General features: G+C 41.5%; 1 protein-coding gene across 1 annotated transcript in view; it reads left to right on the top strand.

The window, feature by feature from the left end:
• The window catches only part of LOC141084518 (cyclic nucleotide-binding domain-containing protein 2-like), a 346,033-nt gene that overhangs the window by 280,359 nt on the left and 38,368 nt on the right, over window positions 1–27,306 (top strand). Inside the window, exon 14 of the mRNA XM_073569275.1 lies at window positions 20,592–20,726. Coding sequence (XP_073425376.1) covers window positions 20,592–20,726 — 135 coding nt within the window. The remainder of the gene's footprint in view (window positions 1–20,591; window positions 20,727–27,306) is intronic.

Genomic DNA, 27,306 nt, shown 5'->3' on the forward strand with positions numbered 1-27,306 from the left:
ACTTGAGGCAAAGATCACCAAGCAACGACTTGTCTACTTTGGACACAGCATACGAAGAGAAAAATCACTGGAAAAGGACATCATGGTGAGAAGAATAGAAGGAACAAGGCAAAGGGGAAGATTAGCAACCTCATGGCTTGATACTATCAAGATAATAGCGGAGAAGACCCTGGTGGACCTATCTTGTCTTGCACAAGATTGATCTTCCTACAGATTGTTCATCCATCAAGTCGCCATGGCTCGAGACCCTTTAAAAAAAAAAAAAAGTAGGGTGCTAAGTGGTCAGAATCTGCGGTTTCCCAATGCAGGTTTTAAGCGCTCGGCTTGTAACGATTACGTTGACAACGAGAATGCCAAAAATGATTCCAATCCATCATCCATTTCCTGTTAGAATTGTTCTTTTTAATTAATCTTTTAGTTCTTTGCTTTTACATTTTTTTTTGGCTTTTTATCCGGAGATAAAACAGGTTTTAATCTTTTGGATGCCGTAAGATCTCATCTTAATTCTAGGCGTTTATACAATGTAATCTACCATATGGAATTAAAATGAAGTTAAGAGATATGTCTGTGCTATTTTCTTCAGGCAATGGCTTACATTATGCAATGCAGCTGAGTAAAGATGTTGGATGTGAATTAGTCAGCTCAGGATAAGTGTCTTCTGATGTGCAGTTTCCAATTAAAGTCAGTTATTGTGCCTTCATCGCCATTTTTTTGGAATATTTTATTTCTGATCTTTAACTCTGCTTTGACTAGATAATTATAATTGTATGGGCCCATTAAATTGCATCAGTATGCATGTTTGACATTGAAATGCTTTTATCACAGAATGGAACATGATTAAAGTAACAGGCAGATACAGGGATTTTTGGAAATGTGTCTGGGAAGTGTAAAAAAAAAACCTCTGAGTAGTCACACAACTGAGGAATTACCAAATTATGGAAAAGGGGACTAAACAGCAAAATATCTTGTTACAAGAAAGTGACGTCTAGCACAAAATAGCAGATTTCTGGCTACACTTGATTAAAGGGTCACTACACAAAGTACAGAGCTGTGCAATTTTTGTGCAACTCACCACCTTGAGTGAGATGATCGGTGAAGGTGTCGTGAGCCGATCGGTGAAGGTGTCGTGAGCCGATCGGTGAAGGTGTTGTGAGCCGATCGGTGAAGGTGTCGTGAGCCAGACCATCATCAGTTTCATATTAATGACCAACCTTAAGGATAAGTCATCAATATACCTGAGCGAATAGATCCATAACAAGTCAAATTTGTGATACTTTTCCAGAAAAGTTCAGGTTTTAGCAAATCAGAAATTTAAGGTAAGGAATCAGGTGAGGAGGACCTAGAACAGGTGAGTATAATGTGTTTTTTTTTTACTTTTTCCCCTCTGTTTCCGTGTAACATGTTTTGTAGGGCTGTCAGAGCATAATGACAAGAATTGGGGTACTTTCAAATGTACCAGCCAATATTAATTTCACTCATCTCTATTTATCAATATAAATGTCTCCGAAAATCACTTTAAGGCATGAGCTTGCATAGTAATTGATAGGACCCATAGAAAATTTACGAGGCCCCCTTGAGAGCTCTGCCAAATGTTCACAGTTTCTTTTAGGCAAAAGAAATCTAGAGTGAATAATTTCATAATTTATGTGAAAGGGTTGTGTTTTTTAAGCCATGAATTCCCTTGTTTTAGCCTATGTGGAAATGGCATCATTTAGAGGTTTTCTCTGGTGACACCAACGGCCATTTTCCTGAGATGGCTTCTCCGGTAGCTTGCGGATTTCACTCTATACTACAGGTATAGAGAGTGGACAGTTTCCTAGTGGAATCCACCTGAAGAATGATCATATCACTTCTTTTAACCACTTCAGGCGTAATCCACCACCTGAAAAAGGGACGTTATGCACACCCTTATTACAAAGTATCCTGATTGGCATCATAATCGCTGAAGGAACAGGAACAACTGCGTAGCCGCGAACAATCCCAAGGGTCATCACTAGCTATGACAAAATGTAGAATAAAAAAGAACTGAAATCAGAGGATGGGCCAATGGGCAACACCAAGTGAAACTACAAGTACCAAGGGATGAGAGACGTGCAAAGTCCAAGAACAAAGTAAATGTTCTATCTCAGGGTTGGGTTTGCAATAGAGTTTGAATCAACATAAGCAATAACCAAGCAAAGGATCAGTCTTAATCATCATGCAATAAGACCAGTAGAAGAGACAAGAAGAGAAAACCAACAGCACTAAGATTAGATTATGGCATAATGACATCGAAATGCTGTATACCTTCAACAATGACAGCATTGTACCTTTGTTTATTTCCGATATTAACAGGTCTTTGAGGGGGCAATAACATTTTCAAACTAGCATTACATTTTGTTACCCTTTTAAGGCTAGAGTTGAAACCTTTTTGGGTACTTTTTATGGTTTACTTTTACCAAAACCCGTAATTCTTGCACAATTGCCCCATGCATTGGGCAACAAAAAGGGCTTACTTTCTGCCAATTTGTATAAAAATGGCAAACATTTGAGTTTAATTGATAAATGTTCCTTTGGCATTTTGGCATGTCGGAGCAACAAAGTTTAGGGTATGCATAGATGATTGTATAAAAGCAAACTTTCCCTTTAATTTAGCACCTGGGGGCGTTAGATGCTTCTTAGATTTTTTTATCATTCCTAGAATATCCTTTCGCCAACTCTAGAGTGAGTATTGCCTGCCATTAACATGATACCTAAAGGAATATAACAATTATCAGCTCCAAATCAAGAACGGCCCTAGAAATGTGAAACATGAATGCTTCACTCTTAATGAAGCTTCCTTGTGGTTCTGTAACTCCTTTGATACCACTTTCAATTTAGATCCAGGGAAAAACACTCTTTTGACATTGGAATAACAACACCAAGATGAAAAATAATGGAAATCACATGATGGAAAGACATGTTACTCTTTGGATTTCAGCACTGGGCACTTAGGTACGAACCCCGAACTTCACAATTTGGGTTCGCTTACCTCTGCTCCTGGGATACTTTGGACAAATGGCCACACAACTGTTTCCATGACCAAATCAATGCAACACCTGGTGTAAAGAATAGAGGGTTCTGGTTACCATACATAGCACCACCCCACACCATAACCCAAAGAGTAGGACTTGTGTGATTCTGTCCTGAAGGTATCTTCATGGCTTTGCCCATGTTGTTTTCATATGGAACCTGAAGGTTGGAATGGAGCAATGGAGGCACAAATGGAGATCTATCCTCTTGAGCAATGAGTCCTGCTTTTGTGTTGGATGCAATTATTGCCAGATATTGGTTTGGAGACCACGAACGCCCTGAAAATGTTTTTGCACACAGGTTTTGAAGGAACTCAACATGGAGGTTGTTCCAAACATCTTGGAGAATTAACTACAAATGTTTTGTGGATGTCGCTTGTTCAGATCTTCATGTAATCCCAGGTGCTTCATGATATTGAGATCAGGGCTCTGTTGGGTCTTACATGCTGCAAAATTATTTTTTTATAATTATATGCATAATATTTATTTACAGATGCTACCAGAGTCACTGGAGCCTGGCATTGCCTGCAAATGTTACGTTTTTGTGAGAATACTTCTTTTGAAAGCTTAATCCATCAGTATATTAAGTCTTCCTAGAAACCATGCAGGTTTTATTGTTAATCCTATAAAATTATTCCATTGAGTCGGAGTAATAAACGTGAATTGCAAGAGAAAAGTGATCTTCCTATGAGATATTGATCTATCTGATGTACCGTAGAGGACAATATAGATCATGTTATACAGAAGGGGATATTGCTAATTCAACACAACTTCACTGTGCATTCTGAATGATGAAGTGTCATCTACCGGCATGCTATATCACACACATGAACTGTAGTTATTGTTCACCTGTCCGAGACATTGTTTTGTTCATGGATTTGAATACGAAGAAACAAAAAACTAGGATCCAATTTTGACAGACCAGATTGGATACTAGGACCTAATGCAAAATATGTCACAGAGTCCTCCCCTCACTATGAGTATATCTTCTTCAGTGCTTCCTGTGACTGCAACCCTGCAAGCCTCTATAGCTATCCTGCATTCAGCACCCCCATTTATCAGGTAGATTGTAGCGTGACTACAAAGATCAAATTTCACTATAAAGGTACTAGCTGTACCAGAGCTGGAAACTGATAGCTTAGGGCCTCTGTGTAAGAAATGTGTCTAGGCCTTCTCCTTCTATGGTGACAAAGCTGCAGATATATATATATATATATATATATATAGATAGATAGATAGATATATCTTACATAGTCTCTTTTATTATGTATTATGTATATTGCCATCCCTTAGTATACAATGCCCTCTCTTGTTATGTACAGCACCGTCCTTTATATATCAGATTATATAGAGCCCTGTCTTTATTACATGCTATCCTCTCGTGTTAGACAAATAATGCAATGATGGCTGATGGAGCATCAGAAAGCTTTTTTTCTAATGGAAGAGCTGATGGACTGGTCTTCTGGTCACCTGCTGCTCCATTAGCAGTCATTTTGTATTTAACAAGAGAGGACTATGTAATAAAAGTAGGCACTGTGAATAACAAAAATAACAAGAATACACTATGTAAGAGATAGCACTGTACATAACAGCAGAGGAAGCTGTATAATAAGGGACCACACCATATATAACTAGAGAGAGTAGTATGTAATAAGGTATATGTTATACATAATAAAATAGGAAACTATGTAACTAAACACAGCACTATACATAATAAGTCAGTACACTATATACTAAGAGACTGTGCTATGCATAATAAGTGAGTACACTATATACTTAGGGACTGTGTTATATAATAAGTGAGTACACTATATACTAAGGGACTGTTCTATACATAATCAGGCTACATTCCTGTATTTGTGCGCAGTGTTGGCGTGCTGCCCGCTTTTACAGACACATTGAGCATATCCTATTCTGATCCTCAAAATCTGATTAGAACAGAACATTCTCTGACCCTCACAGATCTCCTTCTCAGAGCCATGACTTTCACAGATCTGTGAAAGGTCCTATAAAACTCTCTGAGTCCATCTGTTAAAAAGAAATCTGTCAGCACACGGACATTTCACACAAATGTGAGAATGTGGCCTATGGGATTTTACAGAGAACATTATCACTCCATGTCACACAGTACAGAATAATATTACATCCAGACACTTAGCGCTGACATCTCATATAATTAGAGTAATTTTCTGCTATATCTTTTCCATCTGGTCAGACCTTCATGTCGACATCTCTCAGCCATGGCTCGTCTTGTCATGATGATCTTCACAGGCCTGAAAATAACAAGGTCACATACATTGTATACATACATGTGTCTACCCCCAGAATACAGATGTGTACCCCACCTTTATAACAATATTAGCTACCCACCAATCAAAAATATAAAGTGATAAACAGCACAGTGCACCCCCATTACCTATAATCTCTGCTCATTGTCCTCTCCGACGGTTCCTCCACAGCATTGTTGTCGCTGGTAACTTTCTGTTTGCTCACGTCATCAAGCCGCATGCACCTGTGTCAGGGAGAAAGCATTGGGCAGGAAGCAGAGAACGGATCCCTGCAGTTCCACTCCGCTAACATTTTCTCCTGTAGGCAGCGGATCTGCAGAGTATTATGAGGGCAATCTTGCCCTCACTATTAGCCACCCTGCAAGCCCCCCTTCAGCTCCAGGTCCCGGTGCAGCTGCACCGTCGTTAAGTCTGCCCCTGAGTCGTACATGTGTTATATGGACAGCTTGAATATACTGTAGGCTTAAATATATGATGGTGTTCAAGCGATCCCCCTTAAAAGGAACAGTGGCAGATTACACCGAAGAGCAAAAGGGTAACAATATTTTGAATTTTTGACATTCAATCTCAATATCTCATCATCTACTACTGCTTCGAACGTGAGACTACCATCATTTATAGACAGTCCTCTTGGCTATATGATAGAAAAAATTGACTTGCAACTATTTTGGATATAAGTAGTTAAAGTTATACAGATTCTTGTCATGACACTGCATTGTAATGGTTTTGCTCCAAAAAATCTAAATGTTAATTTTTCTTATTTTGTTAGTATTTTGTAAATCCACCTTTGGCTTTCCACACTGCCTGAATCCTTCTGGGCTGCTCTCGATCAGATTTAAGTATGTCTCAACCGAAATCTGATCCCAGGTCTGTTTTACACATTTCCAAAGTTGGTGCATACCGGTCAACTCACCTGGGTACTGTAGGGGCCAATCCAGCACCTATACTTGATTGTCATTGAACCATTTCTTTACCAATCTCAATATATCTACCAGTCGTTGTCCTGCTGGAACACTATGTTGTCCTTTTCATATGCATAGTACTTGAGTGCACGAAGTAACTTGCCTTGTAGGACACTCACATATAGCTCAGCATTGAGACCACCATTGATCCTGGTCAAGTATTCAACACTTTTGGCTGTGAAATAACCCCATATCATCAGGCATCCACCGAGCTTGACAGTTACTTCAATTTCTCGATCCATTAGCCTCTTTTCCTTGTTTCTTCCAGATGCATTTGCACCCATCAAAGCCTAATCTGTTCACTTTCGTCTCATTGCACCCAAGTCACCTGTTTCCAATCTTTTACTATCCACTTTTCGTACTTTTTTGCAAACTTGCGACGAGCCGACGACGCTTGTTATCATGATATTGAAGTCAATGCTTCTTCACCTTTTTCCGAGCCACCATTCCAGGCTTATGTAACATGCGGTGCTTGCATAGATGTCTGTGATATCACTATTATGAAGCATATGAGCCACCTACACTACTGTGTTTGTCGTGCCAGAACTGATAGACCTTGTGATGAGTCACCTTATTGACTCTGATATTTTGCCTGGACGTTCACCTCTTGGCTTTTGGTTTTGAATGGATGGATGAACTTCATTTTGTATTTGTCCAATTGTCATGGCACTCACATGATGAAATTTGGCGATATTCTTGGCTGAGAGACTTCTCTCGATAAGCTGGAAGATGCTGTTTCTCTTTTCTTGGGAAATCTTCATGGCTGCTCCTTAATTCGAAGCAGTGACCTATCGCTTGGGAATGAACTTATTAACACACTGAGCTGCTGTAATGTCTATCGTCTGTACAAGTCCCCTCTGAAATGTAAAGTGCTGCGGAATATGTCGGCGCTATAGAAATAAAATTTATTATTATTATTATTAGTAAATGTGAAAACAGGTTGTTATTTGTAGTTATTTGTAGTATACAGTAAGAATTTTCTTTACCACCACCAGTAGCAAAACAGTACCAATGGAGTGACATGACAAGAATATGCATATCTAATAATATTGTCATGATCCAGACTGGGGTTGGAGTCCTGTTTTCCCTTTTCCCCAGTCTGGTCATGAAGGGGTTAACCTTTCTCAGCCTCAGTCTGGGTTTAGGTTTGCTATTTATCGCTGCTGCTTCCTGCAGTCGATGTCAGTTATAGTTTTGCCTAGGGCTTCTGTAGCTGACTCTGATTGCTCTGATTTGTCCCCATGAATTTGCTGTCTGAACCCGTGTCTTTGTTTTTCCCCATTCCCGTTTTGACTCAGAGTTCCCCTTTAGTGTATTGACCGCCCAGTTCTGACTTGGCTTGTATCCTGACCTGCTTCTGTCTTTTGTCTTATCCGCTTCCGACCATTGCTGATTCTTTTGTAAAGTGTAAGAGCTAATGTGCCGTTACACAGTATAAGAGCTAATGTGGGGCCATCATACTGTCTCTATGGGAGCAGTGCAGACATCATATCATGTATAGAGGAGCTATGGGGACATCGTGCTGTTTTTAGGGGAGCTGTATATTGGGTGATCAGTGGACATGAGCGCTTACGAAGCATTATTGTTATAGGGGCATAGGTATTGTATGCATCAAAGCGGCAAAATGCGGACACTGTTTTCTAGGGAATTTGCACAGGACACTAATATTTTCTAGGGGGAAATTTTACTATTTAGAAGGCACAAACAAAGCATTATTACCATGTAAGGGGAACAGTCGGAACATAATTTGTGAGCCACAAAGTTGAGCGCTGTTATTGTACCACACAGCAGGTGCAGTAATATGGACGGCAGCAGCGGCTCAGTATCGGGGTATCAGCAGGATGAGGAGTTTGTTCAGGTTGAGAATAGATGAGGACGCTGCTGGAAATGTGAGAAGTGAAATGTGTCTTAGTTACTTGTAATCTCTGCTGCCAAGTCCTGGCTGGAGAGGTTATCATGTCGATCTGGGCCAGATGGAAAAGGCGTGAAAAGTGAATGACTCCACCAGAAAGATTGTCAGCTGTCAGTCACCATCTATAACTTTACGGTAATCTCTTATATCTTCTGCAGCACTGGTATCTACCACTATATGTCACCATATGACGCCAATATTTGTGTGCTGCCATAGTTGTAATTAGGGTTACCAGTTAGGGGCCCCTGAGCTGAACTCATAGCTATGTCTCCGTCCTGCAGATTATCTCCATATCTGCAGGTTAATAGCGTTATTTTACATGTGAGGTTCCCTATAAGGACACCCTCATCATACCTGCTGCTCTCAGGGCAAAAAAATGACTTAAAATGTTTCAGTAACTGCAGATTATAGACTGTTAAAAAAACATTCTGAGTTGATAGACTTACAGTGTCTTATTACAAAACTGATACCAATTTATGAATTTTATATGGAAAATAGAAGATTTTGCCTTTTGTCAAGCTTAGTATCCCATCAAAATGAAATCTGTTTAGCAGAGCTACTCTGGGAAGAAAATAAAGTGGACGTTGAATTTTGTTTCTGGCGTGTTCACATCTTTGCTTAGTAATAGAAAGTCAAAACTTTAGATGTATATCTTAGGACTATTGTTCATTTACATATTAAATTAGGTCTCCTGCTGAGAACCGGATACTTTCTGAAAGACACCTGAAATCTCTATTAAGAAAAAGTTTTTTCCATAATCCTTGATTTTCTTTTCCTTACATTCAGCTTCATCTTATTAAATAAAGTACTTTTTTTAAGAAGCAGAGGAACCTGCTGACCTCATTAATGCAAGAGGGTCAGAAGCACGGCCTACAGGGTACGATGGCGGCTTTCAGATAAATTTCATGGCAATCCCAGGCTTAACCTCCAAAAGGAAAATAAGCAGTGGATCTTCACTTAGCTAAGATCTAAAGATTTATCTGCGTTACTGGATGCAGAACAAAGGAATAAAGATTTGGCCGGTGAAAAAATAAAAATGGAGGTTAACACAAACCGCGTGGAACTAGTTGGAGGAGATAAAGTTGACTAACACATTTTGGAGGCTGTTCGGAGCTTGCACTCAGTGTTGTGCTCTGCTTAAGTTCCCAAAAAGGTCAATATTAATTAGATTAGCTAATTATGGAGATATATTTTTGTAAAAATATAGATTTTTAATCAATATTTTGCTAATTGGAAAAAAAAAAGAAAAAGTGGAAAAATATTCAGAATGTAAGATACAGAAAAAAGAATAATAGAAAAAAACAGCTCCGGTTTTGCAAATGTAGACTGTAGTCTGAGATGGTGTTAGACGTGTTTAGGTATCACTCATCAGTTTATTCCCACCTTCTTCATATTTTCCATTTTTTTAGGAATCAATTCAGGAGATAAATGCTTTGCAGCTCACGTATCCTTCAGGGACAGCACCCATATCAGCATCCTCCATGTCCCATTCCTCAACTCCTTTGGCACAATAAACCTTCTGGAATCTCTGATTTCCAGGAGGTTGTGACAGAACTGGGGGATTTTCTAATGTTTCAAAGAGTCTCTCCTTTTTAGGGGGAAATTTTCAAAACATTCTGGGAGAGTAAGCAAATTTGACCCACTCTCTTCTGATATGTTGGGCTGTAACAAAGCCCCCTTCAGAGTCCAAACCATCAACTCCCATTCTCCGTCATCCCCATTCCCTACCTTACTGAATTTGCAATTTGCTAATGGTAGGATTAATGGAAAAAAATGTCCGCGACCGCTATACCTGAGAATTGTGATATTCCTCCTATTTTCCTGTGTTTCTACCCCTGTTTTTAGCAGTAGACTCAATGCAATGTCATTGATGTGGCATGACACATGAATGACATTGTGTCACAGAGATAGACATATTACATCCACTAAGGGGCGCAAGCCATAATGGGGACAATATCCACCTCCAAATAAGTTGGAATTGTGCATTATGATGAGCTATTGCACTGCAAAGGACCCATTTTCTGTTCTTGCACAGGGGCCCTTCGTTGTTGGTGTCCACCAGTGTTGTGCCGGCCCTACTAGTTAGAAAAGGAGCAGGAATGCAGGTAGAAGGAGGTAGGAGGAGGTTCATAGAGCTCTGATTTTGTAGCTACAGGCTACCAATGTGGCCGGTTCCTGTGGATCTTTTTGCTTTAGATGCTGGAATACAAAAATCCTTTTGGAGTTGGAGAATTCCCAATTGTTTTGGTCTATTTCAGTGGGTCTGGTGGGACTTGACAACTCTCCTGAAGGTCAAGAAGGTCTTCTCTTTATTGATATAAGATTTCCAAGTCTGAAACTGGCTGCGTAAATAATGTCCGAAAGCACAAAGTGGGAAGTTGACGCACGCGACAATTCACAAGCGGTGGATACTATTTCCTCGCTCGTTTTGACCTGCTGTCACCTTCAAATTCTAAGTTCTCTGAAAGAAACTCACCTGACAGCTAAAGTTGGAAATTACAATACATTGGTAATTTCACCCCCCCACAACATACTTATAACTGACAGGCAGGATGTAATCTCGTTGAGTGCAGAAACTGTAAATCATTCAGTTACGCGCTGATTTAAATCTCAAGCGACGATTATTTCGATTGCTTATTTACTGCAGATTTGCTGACATTTCAAACAGTTTAAGCAGATTAAGACCTAAGTACGAGCAATTTTCCATAACAAGTTTCATCTCCTCACCACCCCATCTATGACACACTGTATAGTGCTGATATTTCATAATTTTTTATAGAATGAATAATGATAAAGTTCTGATAGTTCAATGACTTTCAAATTATTAATATGTATATCACCATATTCCTCTTATGGAGGAATGGTCACTACCAAAAGTTGGAATCACTCACTAGGGTCCAGGAGAAACTTTTCTACCCAAACAATTATGGACTCTGAACAGGGGCGTAACAATCATGGTGTCAGAGACACTGCACTACACTTGCTCATAGAGCCAGTGCGCGTGTCCTGAGTACAGAAGCAGTGCTAAGAGTTACCTGGGGAGCAGGGCAGCAGAGGTGACCATGCGTGCTTCAACTAATAGTGTCAGGGTCCAGTAAGCACTGGCGAACGTATGAAATATATATCTCATGGGAATCAGAAATAGTGCGAACATATAAATCCCTTAAAACGAATTATTTATTTTATACATTAAAAAACACCTATCCCAGTGAAAAATGGCCAATGCCAAAATTAACCAGACCTACGCTGGGATGCTACATAGCCCTACTTTAAGGCTCACTGATACCTTCCTAGCCGTGGAGGTTGGCACCCTAAAAACGAGAATTGCCCCCACTCAACGTGGACTATCCCTCACTCCCCTACCAGTCCCTATTCAGACAGGAGGGAAAACAATAATCTGATAGTGCAGAAATGAAACTTCAGAATGCCCTAAGCTCAAGCAAAACCTCAAAACAATTGATGTTGTCCTGATAGAACCCCCACATAGGGGTATATTAACCAATAACTTCCGGTTTCGGCAGACTTAGTTAGGCTCCAATACCAGCATTCACAGCATTCACAGCATTCATTGATTCTACACAGAGAATCAAGTAACCAGAACACAGCACATACACACTCAGGGGTCACCACACAATGCCAAGGGCGAAAGTATAACTGACAGGGATGGGAGCGTCCTGAGGCTATAAGAAGCCTCCCCCAGACCCAGGGAGAGGCCACAATCATAGCCCCAGGTGTGCAGGTAAGCCTGCATCGGGATCACAACCTTTAACCCCAGAAATGCCAGTCATCAGCACTGGTTCCAGACATTAACCCCACGTGTGCGAGTCAAACCCGCACTGAGATCATGACAGTACCCCCCTCTCAACGGGGGGGCCTCTGGACCCCCAGGCTTGCCCGGGTACTTAGCATGGAAAGCCTGTACCAGGCGATCAGCATGCATCAACCGGGCCGGTACCCAGGACCTGTCCTCCGGTCCATACCCCTTCCAATGAACCAGGTACTGTACCGACCGCCGTACCAACCTGGAATCTACGATATGACCAACCTCGTACTCCACCTGCCCCTCGACCAAAACAGGAGAAGCAGCAGACTCAGAGTCTCCCCGGACTGCTTCAAAAGGTTTCAGTAGAGATTTGTGGAAGACGTTAGGGATCTTGAAAGAGGATGGAAGGCACAACCTATATGCCACTGGATTGATTTTTTCCACAATCATGTACGGGCCAATGAATTTGGGTCCTAACTTGGCTGACGGAATCTTTAACTTAATGTTTCGCGTGGAGAGCCAAACTTTCTCTCCAACCTGAAACGTGGGACCCGGTGTTCGTTTCCTGTCCGCGAAAAACTTATACCTGCCTTGAGACCTGGATATACGCCGCTGGACTTCTGCCCATGTATCTTTTAACCGCTGAACAGAGTCCTCAGCCCCGGGGCACCCCGAATCCAGACGAGAAAACTCACCAAAATGAGGACTAAACCCATAGTTAATCAAGAAAGGGGACCTACCAGTGGATTGACTCACCCGACTATTGAAGGCAAATTCAGCCAATGGCAGTGCATCGCACCAGTCACTCTGTCTAGCAGAGGTTAGACACCTGAGGATCTGTTCCAGGGACTGGTTAGTGCGCTCCGTCTGCCCATTGCTCTCAGGATGGTATGCAGACGAAAAGGACAGAGACATACCTAATTTTTCGCAGAAAGCACGCCAAAACTTAGCCACAAACTGCACACCACGATCAGACACCACATTCAGGGGTACCCCATGCAACCGGATCACATGCTGCACAAACAACCTGGACAACGTCTCAGCTGACGGTAGTGCGGACAGGGGTACGAAATAAGCCTGCTTAGAAAACCTGTCCACCACTACCCATACCACTGTATTACCCTTAGATGGAGGGAGATTGGTAACAAAATCCATGGATAAGTGAGTCCATGGCCTTTCGGGCACTGCCAAGGGTATCAGCTCCCCTGCCGGCCGGCTATGAGAACTTTTAGAACGAGCGCAGACCCCACAACCAGCAATGAATTTTTTTTGTGTCCGAACCAAGGGTAGGCCACCAAAAGATCCTAGCCACCGCCAGACGTGTGGCTGAAATACCAGGGTGAGCACTCAGCTTGGATTCATGGAACTCCTGCAAGAGTTTCAGGCGAAGTTGCTCTGGGACAAATAACTTCCCCTCCGGCTTGGCCGCCGAGGCCTGCGACTGGGCCCCCTGAATCTCCCGTTCCAATTCAGATGAGACCTCTGCTATCACAACCCCAGGGTGAAGAATGGAGGATGGTGGCTCAGAGGGCGACACCGGCTGAAAACTGCGTGATAAGGCGTCAGCCTTGACATTCTTAGACCCTGGACGAAATGTAATCGTAAACTGAAAACGGGAAAAAAAAAGTGACCAACGGGCTTGTCTGGGCGTTAGTCTTTTAGCAGACTCAATGTACGACAAATTTTTGTGATCCGTGATCACCGTAACTGGGTGACTGGCCCCCTCCAAAAAGTGCCTCCATTCTTCAAACGCCAATTTGACCGCAAGAAGCTCTCTATTGCCTACGTCGTAATTTCTTTCCGCAGTAGAGAACTTCTTGGAAAAGAAAGCACATGGCCTGAGATTGGTTAGAGTGGCAGGCCCTTGGGACAACACCGCCCCCACCCCCACCTCAGAGGCGTCTACTTCCACGACGAATGGTTTGGACGGATCTGGCTGCACTAACACAGGAGCAGACATAAAACATTTTTTCAGCGTCGCAAAGGCCTCTTTTGCGAGCGAGGACCAATTTCTCACATCCGCACCTTTGCATGTTAGATCCGTGAGAGGTTTGACCACTTGCGAAAACCCCCGGATAAATTTGCGGTAATAATTGGTGAACCCCAAGAAGCGCTGAAGACCCTTAAGATCTCGGGGTTGCACCCAATCGGCAATGGCCTGCACCTTCTTCGGGTCCATGCGAAAACCCTCACCGGATACAATTAACCCCAAAAAGGACAACTCTTGTACACAGAATACACATTTCTCCAATTTGGCATACAAATGATTTTCTCTCAGCCTTTGGAGCACAGTTCGTACATGTTCCAAATGAGAATACTTGTCGGGGGAATATATCAAAATATCATCTAAGTAGATAACGACAAAACGACCAATGAGATCCGAGAATACCACGTTGATGAAATTCTGAAATATGGCAGGGGCATTGGTAAGACCAAACGGCATGACTAAATTTTCAAATAGTTCCTCGGTCGTGAGGAACGCGGTTTTCCATTCATCCCCCTCTCGGACCCTTATCAAATTATATGCCCCCCGAAGGTCCAGTTTAGAAAACCACTTTGCCCCTGATAGTTGGTTACATAAATCGGGAATCAACGGAAGGGGGTACGTATTCCGTACAGTAATTTGATTAAGCTCCCGGAAGTTGAGACAGGGACGTAACCCGCCATCTTTTTTCTTTACAAAAAAGAAACCTGCCGCCACAGGTGAGACTGAAGGACGTATGTGTCCTTTGCGCAGACTTTTAGTAATGTACTCCTTCATAGCCAAGCGCTCAGGACCGGACAAATTAAACAGACGGGCTTTGGGTAATTTAGCCCCCGGGACCAGCTCAATAGCGCAGTCAAAGGGTCTATGTGGCGGTAACGTCTCGGCCTCGCTTTCGGAGAATACATCTTCGAAGTCCTTCAGGCATTCCGGAATACCTTCCAGCTCGACAGATGATACAGACACAGATTTAACAGGTTCAACCAGCAGTGCAGATTTATCACATAACTCAAAATCATTAAACCCCCATTGTACAATCTCCCCCGTTTTCCAGTTAATAACTGGGTTATGGTGTAACCAGGGCATGCCCAACACCAACCCTGCAGGTAGATTGTCCAGCACAAAACAACTTATGTTTTCCACATGAGTAGCGCCCACTCTGAGCGAAAACACATCAGACATAAAGCGAATTCCCTCCTGAGTGAGGGGAGATGAGTCAATGGCCATCACCTTGATCGGAACCTTGAGCCTAACTGTCCCTATCTTGCAGTGTGTGACCAATTGGGAGTCCATAAGATTAATAGATGATCCGCAGTCCACGAAGGCTGTATAGGAAAAAGAACTACCATCCACAAACAGTTCCAGGGATGAGACATAGCGGATAATCAGGGCCAAGCAGTGATCTAAACCAACCAGACATATAAGGTACCAGGCAGAATCCAAAGCGATATCCAGAGAACAGACCGAGTCCTACACAGAGAATCAAGTAACCAGAACACAGCACTAACACACTCAGGGGTCACCACACAATGCCAAGGGTGAAAGTATAACTGACAGGGATGGGAGCGTCCTGAGGCTATAAGAAGCCTCCCCCAGAACCAGGGAGAGGCCACAATCATAGCCCCAGGTGTGCAGGTAAGCCTGCATCGGGATCACAACCATTAACCCCAGAAATGCCAGTCATCAGCACTGGTTCCAGACATTAACCCCACGTGTGCGAGTCAAACCTGCACTGAGATCATGACACATGGTAGCAGAGGGTGCTACCCGGGACCATGGAGGAGGGCCCACACATGCCAGCGCCTGCTTCAGCTGAATGTTCATGCTCTGACGTACATCCGGATGAAGATAATTGCAGTTGAAAGGACTCTCCGGCTCAGTGCACTTTAATACACAGCGCCGGCCAATCAGAGGTCTACAGTTGACGTTGGCATACCGAGCATTGGTGTTGCATGGCAGTGATGTCATGTGTCGCCATAGCCGGCATGCCGATGTAAGCTATTAGCAAAAACTGAAAGTTTAAAGCCATATTCAAAATAACCAAATTTAATACAATTTCAGGGGTACCAACAAATAGTACATAATCCTATAATTAAGACTATATTATATACTGTATAATAAAGTACAACAAAATCAATTTACAATTAAGATACCCACTTTATTAATAAACAATCATTAAACATAAATACAAAAGACAAAAATCATTAAAATAAACCCTATAAAACCAGAATAAAAGGAAAACGGGCAGTGTGGTCCGATATATAAACAACATGAGAATACACATGTCAGACACTAAAGTAAATAAGTGAGGGCATAGGATTATAGTTCTCACAATTAACAGGAATATTAAATTGGTATGGCAACCATATTCAATATTGGTATAACCAGATCCTGAGTGTATATAGAAGCAATTCAGTAAATCAAGTCAGTGAGATATATTAACTGAACGAGTCAAAAGACCCCCTGCATTGGTGCCCATATAGTTAAAGTATCACATAAACTAAATAGCAGTTCTAGCCACCGTGTGCCATGATGCATAAACGACCACACTGCCCAGTACCCAGACAAGCGTTTCGCATGCAGATTCATCAGGGGGTCAGTGGTCAGCTGCTGCAAACTGCGCCTGCTACAGAAGAGGAATATGCCAGGAAAGGGCCCCGGATGGGGGACATGTACATATGGAGTGGATCCAGGATGGACTGACATTTATATCTAGAAGAGGCCCAGGAATATGACTACATAATGGAGGGGGAAGGGGGGAAAATGTATATCTCTTATATACTATTTAGAATACTAATATGGCCCATGCATCTTAGCAATATGCAGGGGGCGGCAGGTCCAAGTTTCGCACTATGGCCCATTGTACCCTAGTTATGTCACTGGCTTTGAAGTCCTACAAAAGACAACTCCATTTGGTGGTTACTTGTGGGCAAATCTCTCGCCTTTACGGTCTATTTTTTAGAATGTATTTCTATCTTATTTTATGCCTTGTGTGCACAATGATAATTACAAGGACTACTCTGCTAAATAGCATGTTGATGTTTTTTCTCTACTGGGCCCAAGGAACTCCAGTCTGACACAGGTTTGATTGATAGTACTTTACCCCATATTTATCAACTTTTATCAACTTTTTTCCAAGAAGAATTGGGATTGAAAGTCTTTCCATAAGCTGCACAACCTTTTTGTTCGGATATGCCCTATTCCAAACCCTGGACAACGAGGATGAGCTCTGTTACATCCTAGTTGCACGGCATTGGTGGAGCAGATTTGTTTGTTACCTTGGTGGCATTTAAACTCCTCTTTGAGTCTGGAAGCTCTCCCCTTTCTCAGGGAGTCTCCCAGATATTTCAATTGGTTAGTTATATCTATCCTGTTTTTGCTTCGCAAATGCATTTGTTTTTAATCTAGTCAATGGTCAAATATTTTGAAATTCAAAAGTGTTGGCGATTGTTTTTTTAAATATTCAATTTGCAGCATAGCAGTTTGTCTCTAATCGCAATACTGCAAAACCTCTAATTTCCCTGAAAAGCCATGTGTAACACGCTGAGGTCTCTTAATACACCCCCTAGCCCCTTTGAAGTACTTTAACACAAGCACAGCCTTAGTCAGGTCAAAGTGACCTCATTATAGAAATGGATGGTATACCGGCAGTGACTAATAGCCTATTTAATAGCACAGTGTACTGACACACTTTTCTGTTCTTTTTTAATTTCAAATAAAGAAAAAAGTTTAAAAAAAAACTAATTCTCTTAGTCATTTTTGATCAGGCAGACAATTCTGTGCAGAACAATGACTCAAACTAAAAGTGTCGCTGTCAGAGGTAACATCATCGAGCTGTTACTGTGATGAGTGAGGTTCCATATATTACATAACACCCTCTGCTCCCTCCACACTAATATTCTTACTGGAGGCAAAGGAGAACATTATGGCATTTGGTAGTACTGGTGCTCAGACAGCTGGTTCCAGTTGTGGTGGTGCTTCTGTTCTTGTTCCTAGCGGCTCCCACTTTCTTAGCAGTGGTATAAGTATTTTTTTCTTTTACGCTCCTCTGCCCATTGCCATTGCCACGTATTTTTAATCAAACATTGTATACATTACTATAGTTAACTCAATATGCATTAAATTCAACTCTTTTCCTAAAAATAATGTGACAAAAAATGCTTGGTAGGTATACATCCAAAATGTCAGCATCTGCAACACGGCACTGTACTGGTGTAGAGTATACAGTGTAAATGTAAACATTTACTGTTAAAAAAGATGAGTACAAAATGCTTGTGAAACACACTGTTTATAAGATACAGTCACAGTTACATGTCTGTATTTTAGGGAATTATATTTACTATGTTTTTGCAAAGCAATTATCCACCCCCAAGAAAAATGCTTCCACAGGAAATGAAAAATCTCAGTATAGTCGCTTGTGACAAGCAAGCATTCCATCTCTGACTGACAGTGAGTTCAGATTTTTCTTTTTCTGTAAAATTATTGTGCTGCCTGGCTTCTGCATTTTAGTGCATTAAGAATGAAGAAAAAAATGTAATTGTATTTAAAATATAGCAAAACAGAGTCCAGCTCCACCATTTTACTGATCAATTGCACTAAGTCTTGCACTGCTGACACCTCGCCTATCTCTCTTCCTATCCATTGAATCATTGCATCATCTTGTTCACAACTCAGTTCTGTCTTGAGTATTTGTCCAATGTATTATGACTTTTTCTTTCTGTCTTTGTTGCTGAAATGTGAACTCTGATCTCCTTTGATAATCCGAAATTACCCTGAAATGACTGCTGCATGCCATAGCTCGACTTTTATAATAATCTTTTTTAATAATCTTTATTTTTATATAGCACTAACATATTCAGCAGCGCTTAACAGTTTGCACACATTATCATCACTGTCTCCAATGGGGCTCACAATCTAGATTCCCTATCAGTATGTGTTTGGAATGTGGGAGGAAACCGGAGAACCCACGCAAACACGGGGAGAACATACAAACTACTTTTATATAAGCTATGATAGTTTTCTGTGTGTGGGAAGCCCGTGCGGTTATGTCGGAGGTGATGACAACCATCTGCAATGATATTTTTATAGTTTGCCCAAATGTATGAATTGCTCACTGTCACTGTCAAATATAAGAACCTATATAGATATTAGACTATACCTGGTAGCCTGGGCTGATTTTGGGATTGGTATCAAACAGGTCTATTACCCAGGGCCACTTGTCTCAGAGCTCCTGAGAGTCAAGTAGAAAAAAAATTTCTTCCATTGCTTAAATTGACCCATACAAGAGAGCCTGTGTGGCGACTCCCGGAGTGGACTCTCTGGGTCATAATACCAACCCACCTTGAGCGAGATGACCTAGTGAGGACCACCCCCTATACAGGGAGCACCAGGGGCAGACCCAGGGAGGTAAAGTACCACGACTACTGGAACCAGGTGGCCAGCTCACAGAAGATGCGAGAGAGCATGTCTAGCATCGTGCAGGCAGGGACACGCAGGATACAGGAGTGTGCAAAGCATGGACACAGGGACACACTAGGTACAGGAGTGTGCAAAGCGAGAACGCTGGGGCACGCTGGGTACAGGAGAGTGCAAAGCGTGGACACGTTGGGTACAGGGTAGTGCAGGGCGTGTACACAGGGGCACACTGGGTACAGGAGTGCGTAAAGCGTGTACTGACAAGCATGCCCGGGTACGAGACAAGACAGATGGCGTGCAAGGAAGCACGCAGAAGTAGAAGGCAAAGCAGAGCGCGTGCTGGGGAGCACACTGGGGTACAAGGCAAAGCAGGGCGTGTGCAGGGAATTACGCCTAGGTACATGGCAAGGCAGAGCGTGTGCTGGTAAGCATGCCTAGGTACAAGTCAGAGCAGAGCATGCACTAGGATGCATGCCAGAACACAGAGCAAGGGACCTGAGTACAGAGAGTGGCCAAGCAGGGACCAAGCAGGTCTAGCAAGGAAGCCAGAACGATAATCAGGCACGCCTACAGGAAGAGGCAGCCTGATATAGGGCAAGTGTGCTGGGACTTCTGGGTCAGGTTCTCCAGGACAATAGAGACATCAGAGATGGCGCAGCCATAGTCAGGCTATGGGGGAAGCGCATGTGCGCCCGATAAAAGTCCTGAAGTCGAGTGAACTGCCACAGAGTCAAGAGCGGGGGGTGCGCGTGCGCACTTGATGAGATCCCAGGACCGGCCGCGACATCGGAAGCGACGACGCCGGGCGCCGAAACCCGACTCTGGAGGAATGTGGTGAGAGCCGCATGACAGCCTGTTTGGCATGCATTGAGCAAAATATTTCAGCGCTTTTTTTTTTACTACATCATCTTTCAAAATGTATATTCATCATATGTTTTTTTTCTAATGATTGTACTCAATGAATTTCATAGGGCAGGGTATAAAAATAGGAGGAAAAAATTTACCGTTTATATTCTGAAAAAAAAAAAAACATTAGCAGACCGATGTAGCACCCTATTCATTATAAATCTAGAGGCGTTTTCTGGAGCTTCCCTTTAATTAATATATCACTTATGTTTTTATTTAGAATTATGATTCATTTACAAAATGTGTATTAAGATTTATAAAAGGAATAAAAGTCAAGTATTTAAATATTTCTCTTAATTTTAATGCTACAGGGTCTGGTGTACACCATTTTTGAAGACACATTGGGCATGGCCCTGGTTTCAGATGGTGCAGAGTGTATCGTCATATCGAAAGAATTCTTTAAAAAACAGATGAACGAGGAGTACATCCATAAGTTATCAAGACAAGTAAGTTCAGGTCTTGTTGAATATTCACATTCAAGATTCTTATTGGTTGGATTTTTTACATGACGAGTCGTGTCATTTAACCAGGATTTTTTCATGTAAAAAAAATCATACCAAGAAGAATAATTTCAGAATTTATTGTACCTCCTTGTCACATGTAATCTGCATAAATCCATTGAGAAGGAAAGGGAAATCATTTTGAGGGGGAAATAAAAATAACAAAACTAAACTAAAACTGATGACAAATTGAAGGATAATATGAATGAAAGCCAAAGAGCCCAGAACAACTTCCAAAGAGATTTGAGGTGAACTCCAAGGTCAAGGTCCATCAGTGTCAGATTGCACCATCCATCATTGTCTTGGCCAAATTGGACATCATGGAAGACGACAGAGGAAGAAACCACTGTTGAAAGCAAATAATAAAAAAGCAAAACTTGAATTGGCCAAAATTCATATTGACAAGACGCAAAGCTTCTGGGAGAATTTCTTCCGGACAGATGAGACAAAACTGGGACTTTATGGCTTCACACTGATGACAAAGTGAAGAGAAGGATAATACGACAGGTAGCAAAAGAGATTTGAGGTGAACTCCAAGGTCAAGGTCCATCAGTGTTAGATTGCACCATCCATCATTGTATTGGCCAAAGTGGACTTCATGGAAGATGACCCAGGAGGGAACCACAGTTGAAAGCAAATAATAAAAAATCAAGACTGGAATTTGCCAAAATTCATATTGACAAGACACAAAGCTTCTAGGAGAATGTCTTCTAGACAGATGAGACCGAACTGGAGCTTTTTGGCATCACACTGATGAGAAAGTGAAGAGAAGGATAATATGACTGGTAACAAGAGTCCAGAACAACTTCCAAAAGAGATTAAAGGTGAACTCCAAGGTCAAGATCCATCAGTGTCAGATCGCACCATCCGTCATTGTCTTGGTCAAAGTGGACTTCATGGAAGACGACCGAGGAAGGAGCAACAGTTGAAAGCAAATCATAGGAAAGGGAGACTGGCATTTGCCAAAATGCATATTGACAAGACACAAAGCTTCTGGGAGAATGTCCCCCGGTCAAATGAGACAACGCTGGAGCTTTTTGGCATCAGCTTTATGTTCACAGATGCAAAAATCAAATCTGCAAATATCTGCTGTGACACAAGTAGGAGACTCGGTGATGTTTTGGGGTTGTTTTGCCACATCTGGCACAGGTATCTTGAAACTATGCAGGTTACAATGAAATCTCAAGGCTATCAAGGCATTCTAGAGTAAAATATGCTGCCCAGTGTCAGAAAGCTCGGTCTGAGTGGCAGTTCATGCATCTTCCAGCAGGATAATGACCTGAAACGCATAACTGAAAACATCCAAGTTTTTAATTTTATTTATTTTATGTTTGATGGCCCAGCTAAAGAATATTATCCTTGTAAATTGTCTGTTTCCATAGCATACCCCTGTTTCTGCATTTTCCTATACACTGCATTCCTTGCCTGTAAATAAATTAACCCTTTGTTGCTTGCACCTCATCTTGTGTACCGTAGTCTCCCTGCATTGTGGTGGTCCCCCGGCCATCGCTTGAAATTCATAACTTTTTTTTCTACTTCTAGCTTCCACTAGGGGGAGCTCAGTATATAAATATTTATACCACGCCCAATGAAGTCGACATGATCAGCATAAAAGCATTTACAGTTCGCTCCCCCTAGTGGCAGCTGCTCTTAGCATTTTGCATTTTGCAGGAGCTTTGCTTCCTTTGCTGCTCTTCCAGAAGCTACATATAAGGTGGCCACTAAGATCAGAACACAACAGGCTCTAGTTTTCCCGAAGAAGAGGATCTCCAAGTAGGCCCATTTTATTCGATTACTCCTGCACTGTGTCATTCAAGGCTTTTCAAGCCATAACACAGTCACTCTCTTTTCTGAGATTCGTAATTTTTTTTTTTTTTAATGGTTTAGTTAATTTTCTTTTGTATCACCTTTGAGCCTCTTAGGACTTTTGTAAATGGACTGGCGGTATAATTATCTGTTTTGTATTCATCCGCTTCCTAAAGTGACTTCAATTCGGTAAATCTATTTTAATTACTACTTAAGCATCCTTAAGATATTCCGCCGCACAGTCCGGACAGTAGCTTCATTTAAAGTATTAAAGTATTCACTGAGAATAGCAAAAAAAAAACAAATGACTGCTTCCCCTCTAACCTTCATATCTCAACGCTTTATCCGCAATTATCTAGCGGCTGAATTTTAGAATTCCGGTCAGAAATCGCTCTCATTCAGACTGAATTACATTTTCTGGGACACTTAATGAAGACATTTTGAGTGAAATGAAATACATTCTGATATATTAATTTTTCTTCTTCCAAGGTGACATGAAGAAATGAGACACAATGGTATTTCACGCTTTTTGCGCTGCATTTGCAATATTTTAAAAATCGACATTCGTTAACTCCTTCTCTACTTGATCACTTTTTCGTAATTTTAGGCATTGGTTTTTTCTTTTTCCTTGCCTTCTTTTCCTAGAACCATAACTTTTCTTTTATTTTGCCTTATGAAAACGTGTATTTTGCTAAGCGAGTTGTAGTTTAAAGCAACGTATTCCATATGATGTGCTGAAAAATAGGGGAAAAATGTCCAAGTATGGACAAATAAAGAAAAAATTGTACTACCGCCATTGTTTTTTTTATTTAGTTCTTGCAAACTGGATGATGCGGTAAAAATTACCTGGCAACATGATTTTCCAGATCATTACGAATATGGTAATACCAAACGTATATACTCTGGGTAAACCTCCTCTAACTGTGCCATACTGTCTCCCAACATGCACAGGGGACAATTCATCAAGTGTATCAGACAGTCACGATTAATGAATTCGGCACCTCTTCTTAGCGTCATTTTTCATGACCATGCTATGTCCTGCCCAACTCCAACTGAAATGGGCAGAGCTGAGCCAAACTGTTGTGAAAATGCCAAAAGCCACGGATTTTTTGGCACAACTCTATGTTGGGTAAAGCTGTGCACATCTTCAAGGTTTTTACGCCACTTTTGTGGTGTAAGCTTTGATGAAACGGCACCATGTAATACCATGATAGAATTTCCAAATTCTAATGTATAATGCTGCATTAGAAAATACATAAAAGGGGTCCGCCACTTTATCTTTAATTTTAACCGGTGTGCAACTTAGTAATATCTACACCCCTCAACATTGAAATTGCAACACCAAGAAGGAAAAGTCATGGAATTATGGAAATCACAGGATGGATAGACCAGATCTTCCCAATGGGACACAATTCCCGGAGATGCTGTAGACCAGTGTTCCCCAACTCCAGTCCTCAAGAGCCACCAACAGGTCATGGTTTCAGGATTTCCCTTAAAATTGCACAGGTAAGATCTGCTCACCTACAGGCAAAAATTCCACCACCTGGGCGATACTAAGGAAATCCTTAAAACCTGACCTGTTGGTTTCTCTTGAGGACTGGAGTTGGGGAACACTGCTGTAGACCATGGTAGCACATTTAGGCCATGTATGAGCAACTTTCGGCCTGGAGTTTTCATATTGATAAATGGTTCCTGGGACACTTTGGAGATATGACTACACTATTAATTCCATGATTGATCCATTCTGTATCGCAAGTGAAATTAGACATCACATAACGAGCCTAATGCATCAAACAGTGTCTACACAAACCACCAGAAGGCATCTGCACGACATTTGACCGCGAGCCAGATGCCAGCTACAGGTTTTCCATTGACATCACACCATCTGGCCTCTCAAAGTTCATCATTGTGCAGATAAAAACGGCAATGTAGTCTGTAATGGAGGTCTATCCTTTTCAGCAATGAGTCAAACTTTAGTCTTGGAAACAACGATAGCTGGAGATTGATCTGGACATCGCAAGAGTAAAGCCATGAATAGACCTTCATGAGGGAACATTACACCTGTCCAACTATTAGGATTGTGAGGTGGGGTGGCATAATGTATGGTAGTCAGACCCCTCTAGTCTAGTCTTGGTCCTGGAACCAGTGGTGTGGTGGTCATTTCTCCAAAGGGTCTAAGGAGCTGTTTTTCAACACGACAACACCAGGCCGCATGTTACTGGTGCTACTGTGAGCAGTGTCCATGGCCTAAACGTACTACCGTGGTTGTAACTAATCCAGACTTGTCCCATTGTGCACATCTAGGATGCCATTGAACGGCAACTACATAGGAGCTGCCAGCAGTGGATCTTGATGATTTACTCAGGCCAAGGCTGTGTGAGGTGCTCCTACTCCATACTGAATAAATCAAGGTGTTTTCAAAATGTTATTTCAATGTTTTCATCATCTGAACATCAGTAGCATGTCTATCCATCCTGTGATTTTTATAATTCCACCACTTTTCCTTCTTGGTGTAGCAATTTCAGTGATGGGTAGTATATATATCTTTGGATCCTCCTGGACAAGTGACTTTATCATTTCTACTATGGGAGAAGATTTTTTTATTGTCGCTCATTTTGTAATGAATTTTTATGAGGATGACGTTTCATGTTCTATGACCATTTTAAGCTTAAAAATCTGATTAACTTTTGCTTAGCAGCCTTAAGTTTTGGATGGGCGAGTTTAGCTGAATAACTATGAAACCTGCTAAATAATAAATAGTTATTTACAGGAGAAGTATAAAAGTGTTGACCCTGCGTTTTCTTTTATTGCACTTAAGGTCAAACTCATACATTTGTGAAATTTGGCCTTGCTCAGACAGCAAAACCCAGCCCAACCAGCGAGCCGCATGACCTAAGCTAACTGCAACATAGGAGCCATTAAGCAGTAGATCGATCAGGCACCATCCAACAACTCTACATCAGGGGACAGGGGACCATTTATTAACACCTTCTGACTGCAGGGATGTCGTGATGCTCAACCACATGAGCAATGGCAATCCAAATTACAGAGATTAAAAAAGTGTCGCTCTGCATCCCATAAAAAAACACTTTTATTCCAGCTGCAATAAAAACATGAATGCAGGAGGATACTGGCAGCCTGGTGAGCCACAAGCGTTTCTCGTCAGACTACTCTTCAATGGGTCTTGATACCAACATCAAAATCCGTTGAAGTTATCAGAACCCGTTGAAGCGTAGCCTGACGCAAAACGTCCATCATCCACCAAGCTGTCTATATTCTCCTGTGTCCATTGTTTTATTGAAGCTTGAAAAAACGTGTTTTATGGAATGATGAGTGCTTCATTCTTTGGAATTTGGATATATGGAGCTATTAGTTCAGGTCAAGAAAACCACCGGTTGGGTATTGTTTTCTGAGCAAGGTCCACGCTTCATGGTCGTGTGAATGAAGACCCTGATTCATCAAATGTTTTTTGTCCGTATTCTGGCATGGAAAAAAAAAACATTTCAAATGTCACAAAATATTTGTGCACCTCATAGTTGCTCAATATTTATGTGAATTTTGGCCTTTTTGGACAGAGCTAAGCCCAGAACTGGAATTGCCGAGCACAGCCAACGAATTCATACCAATATATGCCACAACATTTTGATGACTAGAGTAACATTTTTCACATTCCAACTCGTGTGAACAGGTGCCAGCTAACACAATAATGCTAAGAAAATACAAAGCTGCACTCTGGATTGTTTAGAATGGTAAATCTAGAAAATTGGAAGTGCATTAAACCTGGTTTAAGCAATACGTCATTTTCTGAAAACAACTTCCCATTTAGACTATGTTAGACACTGTAAAAATCCGTCGCTTGGTTAAACTTTTCAAACACATATATATTCCACCCCATTGACCTTTGCAGCTAATATCCCATTGCATTCCTTGTAAATGATGGCACTGACAAAGACAGCAATGTTCCCTGGAAGCTGCATTACCGGAGCTATGCTGCCTCATCAATTGCACCTGCAGGACAAGAGCTCTTTAGGAGCCCGGTTTGTCGATCAGTAAAGATTTATCTAGATTAAATTCCAGTGGTTGGATAGAGACTGTAGTTATAAAAACATAAAGCATTAAAAAAAAAAGACTTTCCTGAAAATTCAAAGCTTTTCTCCTATTTTCTCCGAAAAAAGAAGTGCTGAGGTTTTGTTTTTCGTACGGGCAGCGCCATCAATTTTACTGGGGGGCCCCTCTCCCTTTTGATGTAGTTTTGGAACGACGCAGTGTCTCTCATTTCATTGCTACACAGGGAAAAATCATTACAATGTTCACCGAGAGTCTGAAGAACCCGAGAAAGTCTAAATCCAAGCAACGGTAACAAAGGGAATCACCTCGAAATGATATCATAAATGCGCGATAAAAGATCATTGAAATGTAGAAGATATAAAAAATAAAGTAAAAATAAAAACGGAAACGATTTAGAACTGAGCCATTGTAAGAAAAAAAGGAATCATTCAATATTAAAAAATTCAAGAAATTCTTATGTTCTTGTTTATCTATTTATAAGAAATTGGTAAAACTATTCGATTGGGTAGTAATTCTATTTGACTTTTACAAAACTCTGTATTCTGCAACTTACAAAAAGGGAACAAAGTTTTTCCTTGTGTCCTGATTTTTTTTTACCTTCTTCAGGACTCCCTAAAATGAATACAGACCATACCCCAGAGTTCTTATGTGC

This window comes from Dendrobates tinctorius, unplaced genomic scaffold (assembly GCF_039654945.1).
Source record: "Dendrobates tinctorius isolate UK_male_01 unplaced genomic scaffold, ASM3965494v1 ptg000023l, whole genome shotgun sequence".
NCBI classification, from domain to species: Eukaryota; Metazoa; Chordata; class Amphibia; order Anura; family Dendrobatidae; genus Dendrobates; species Dendrobates tinctorius.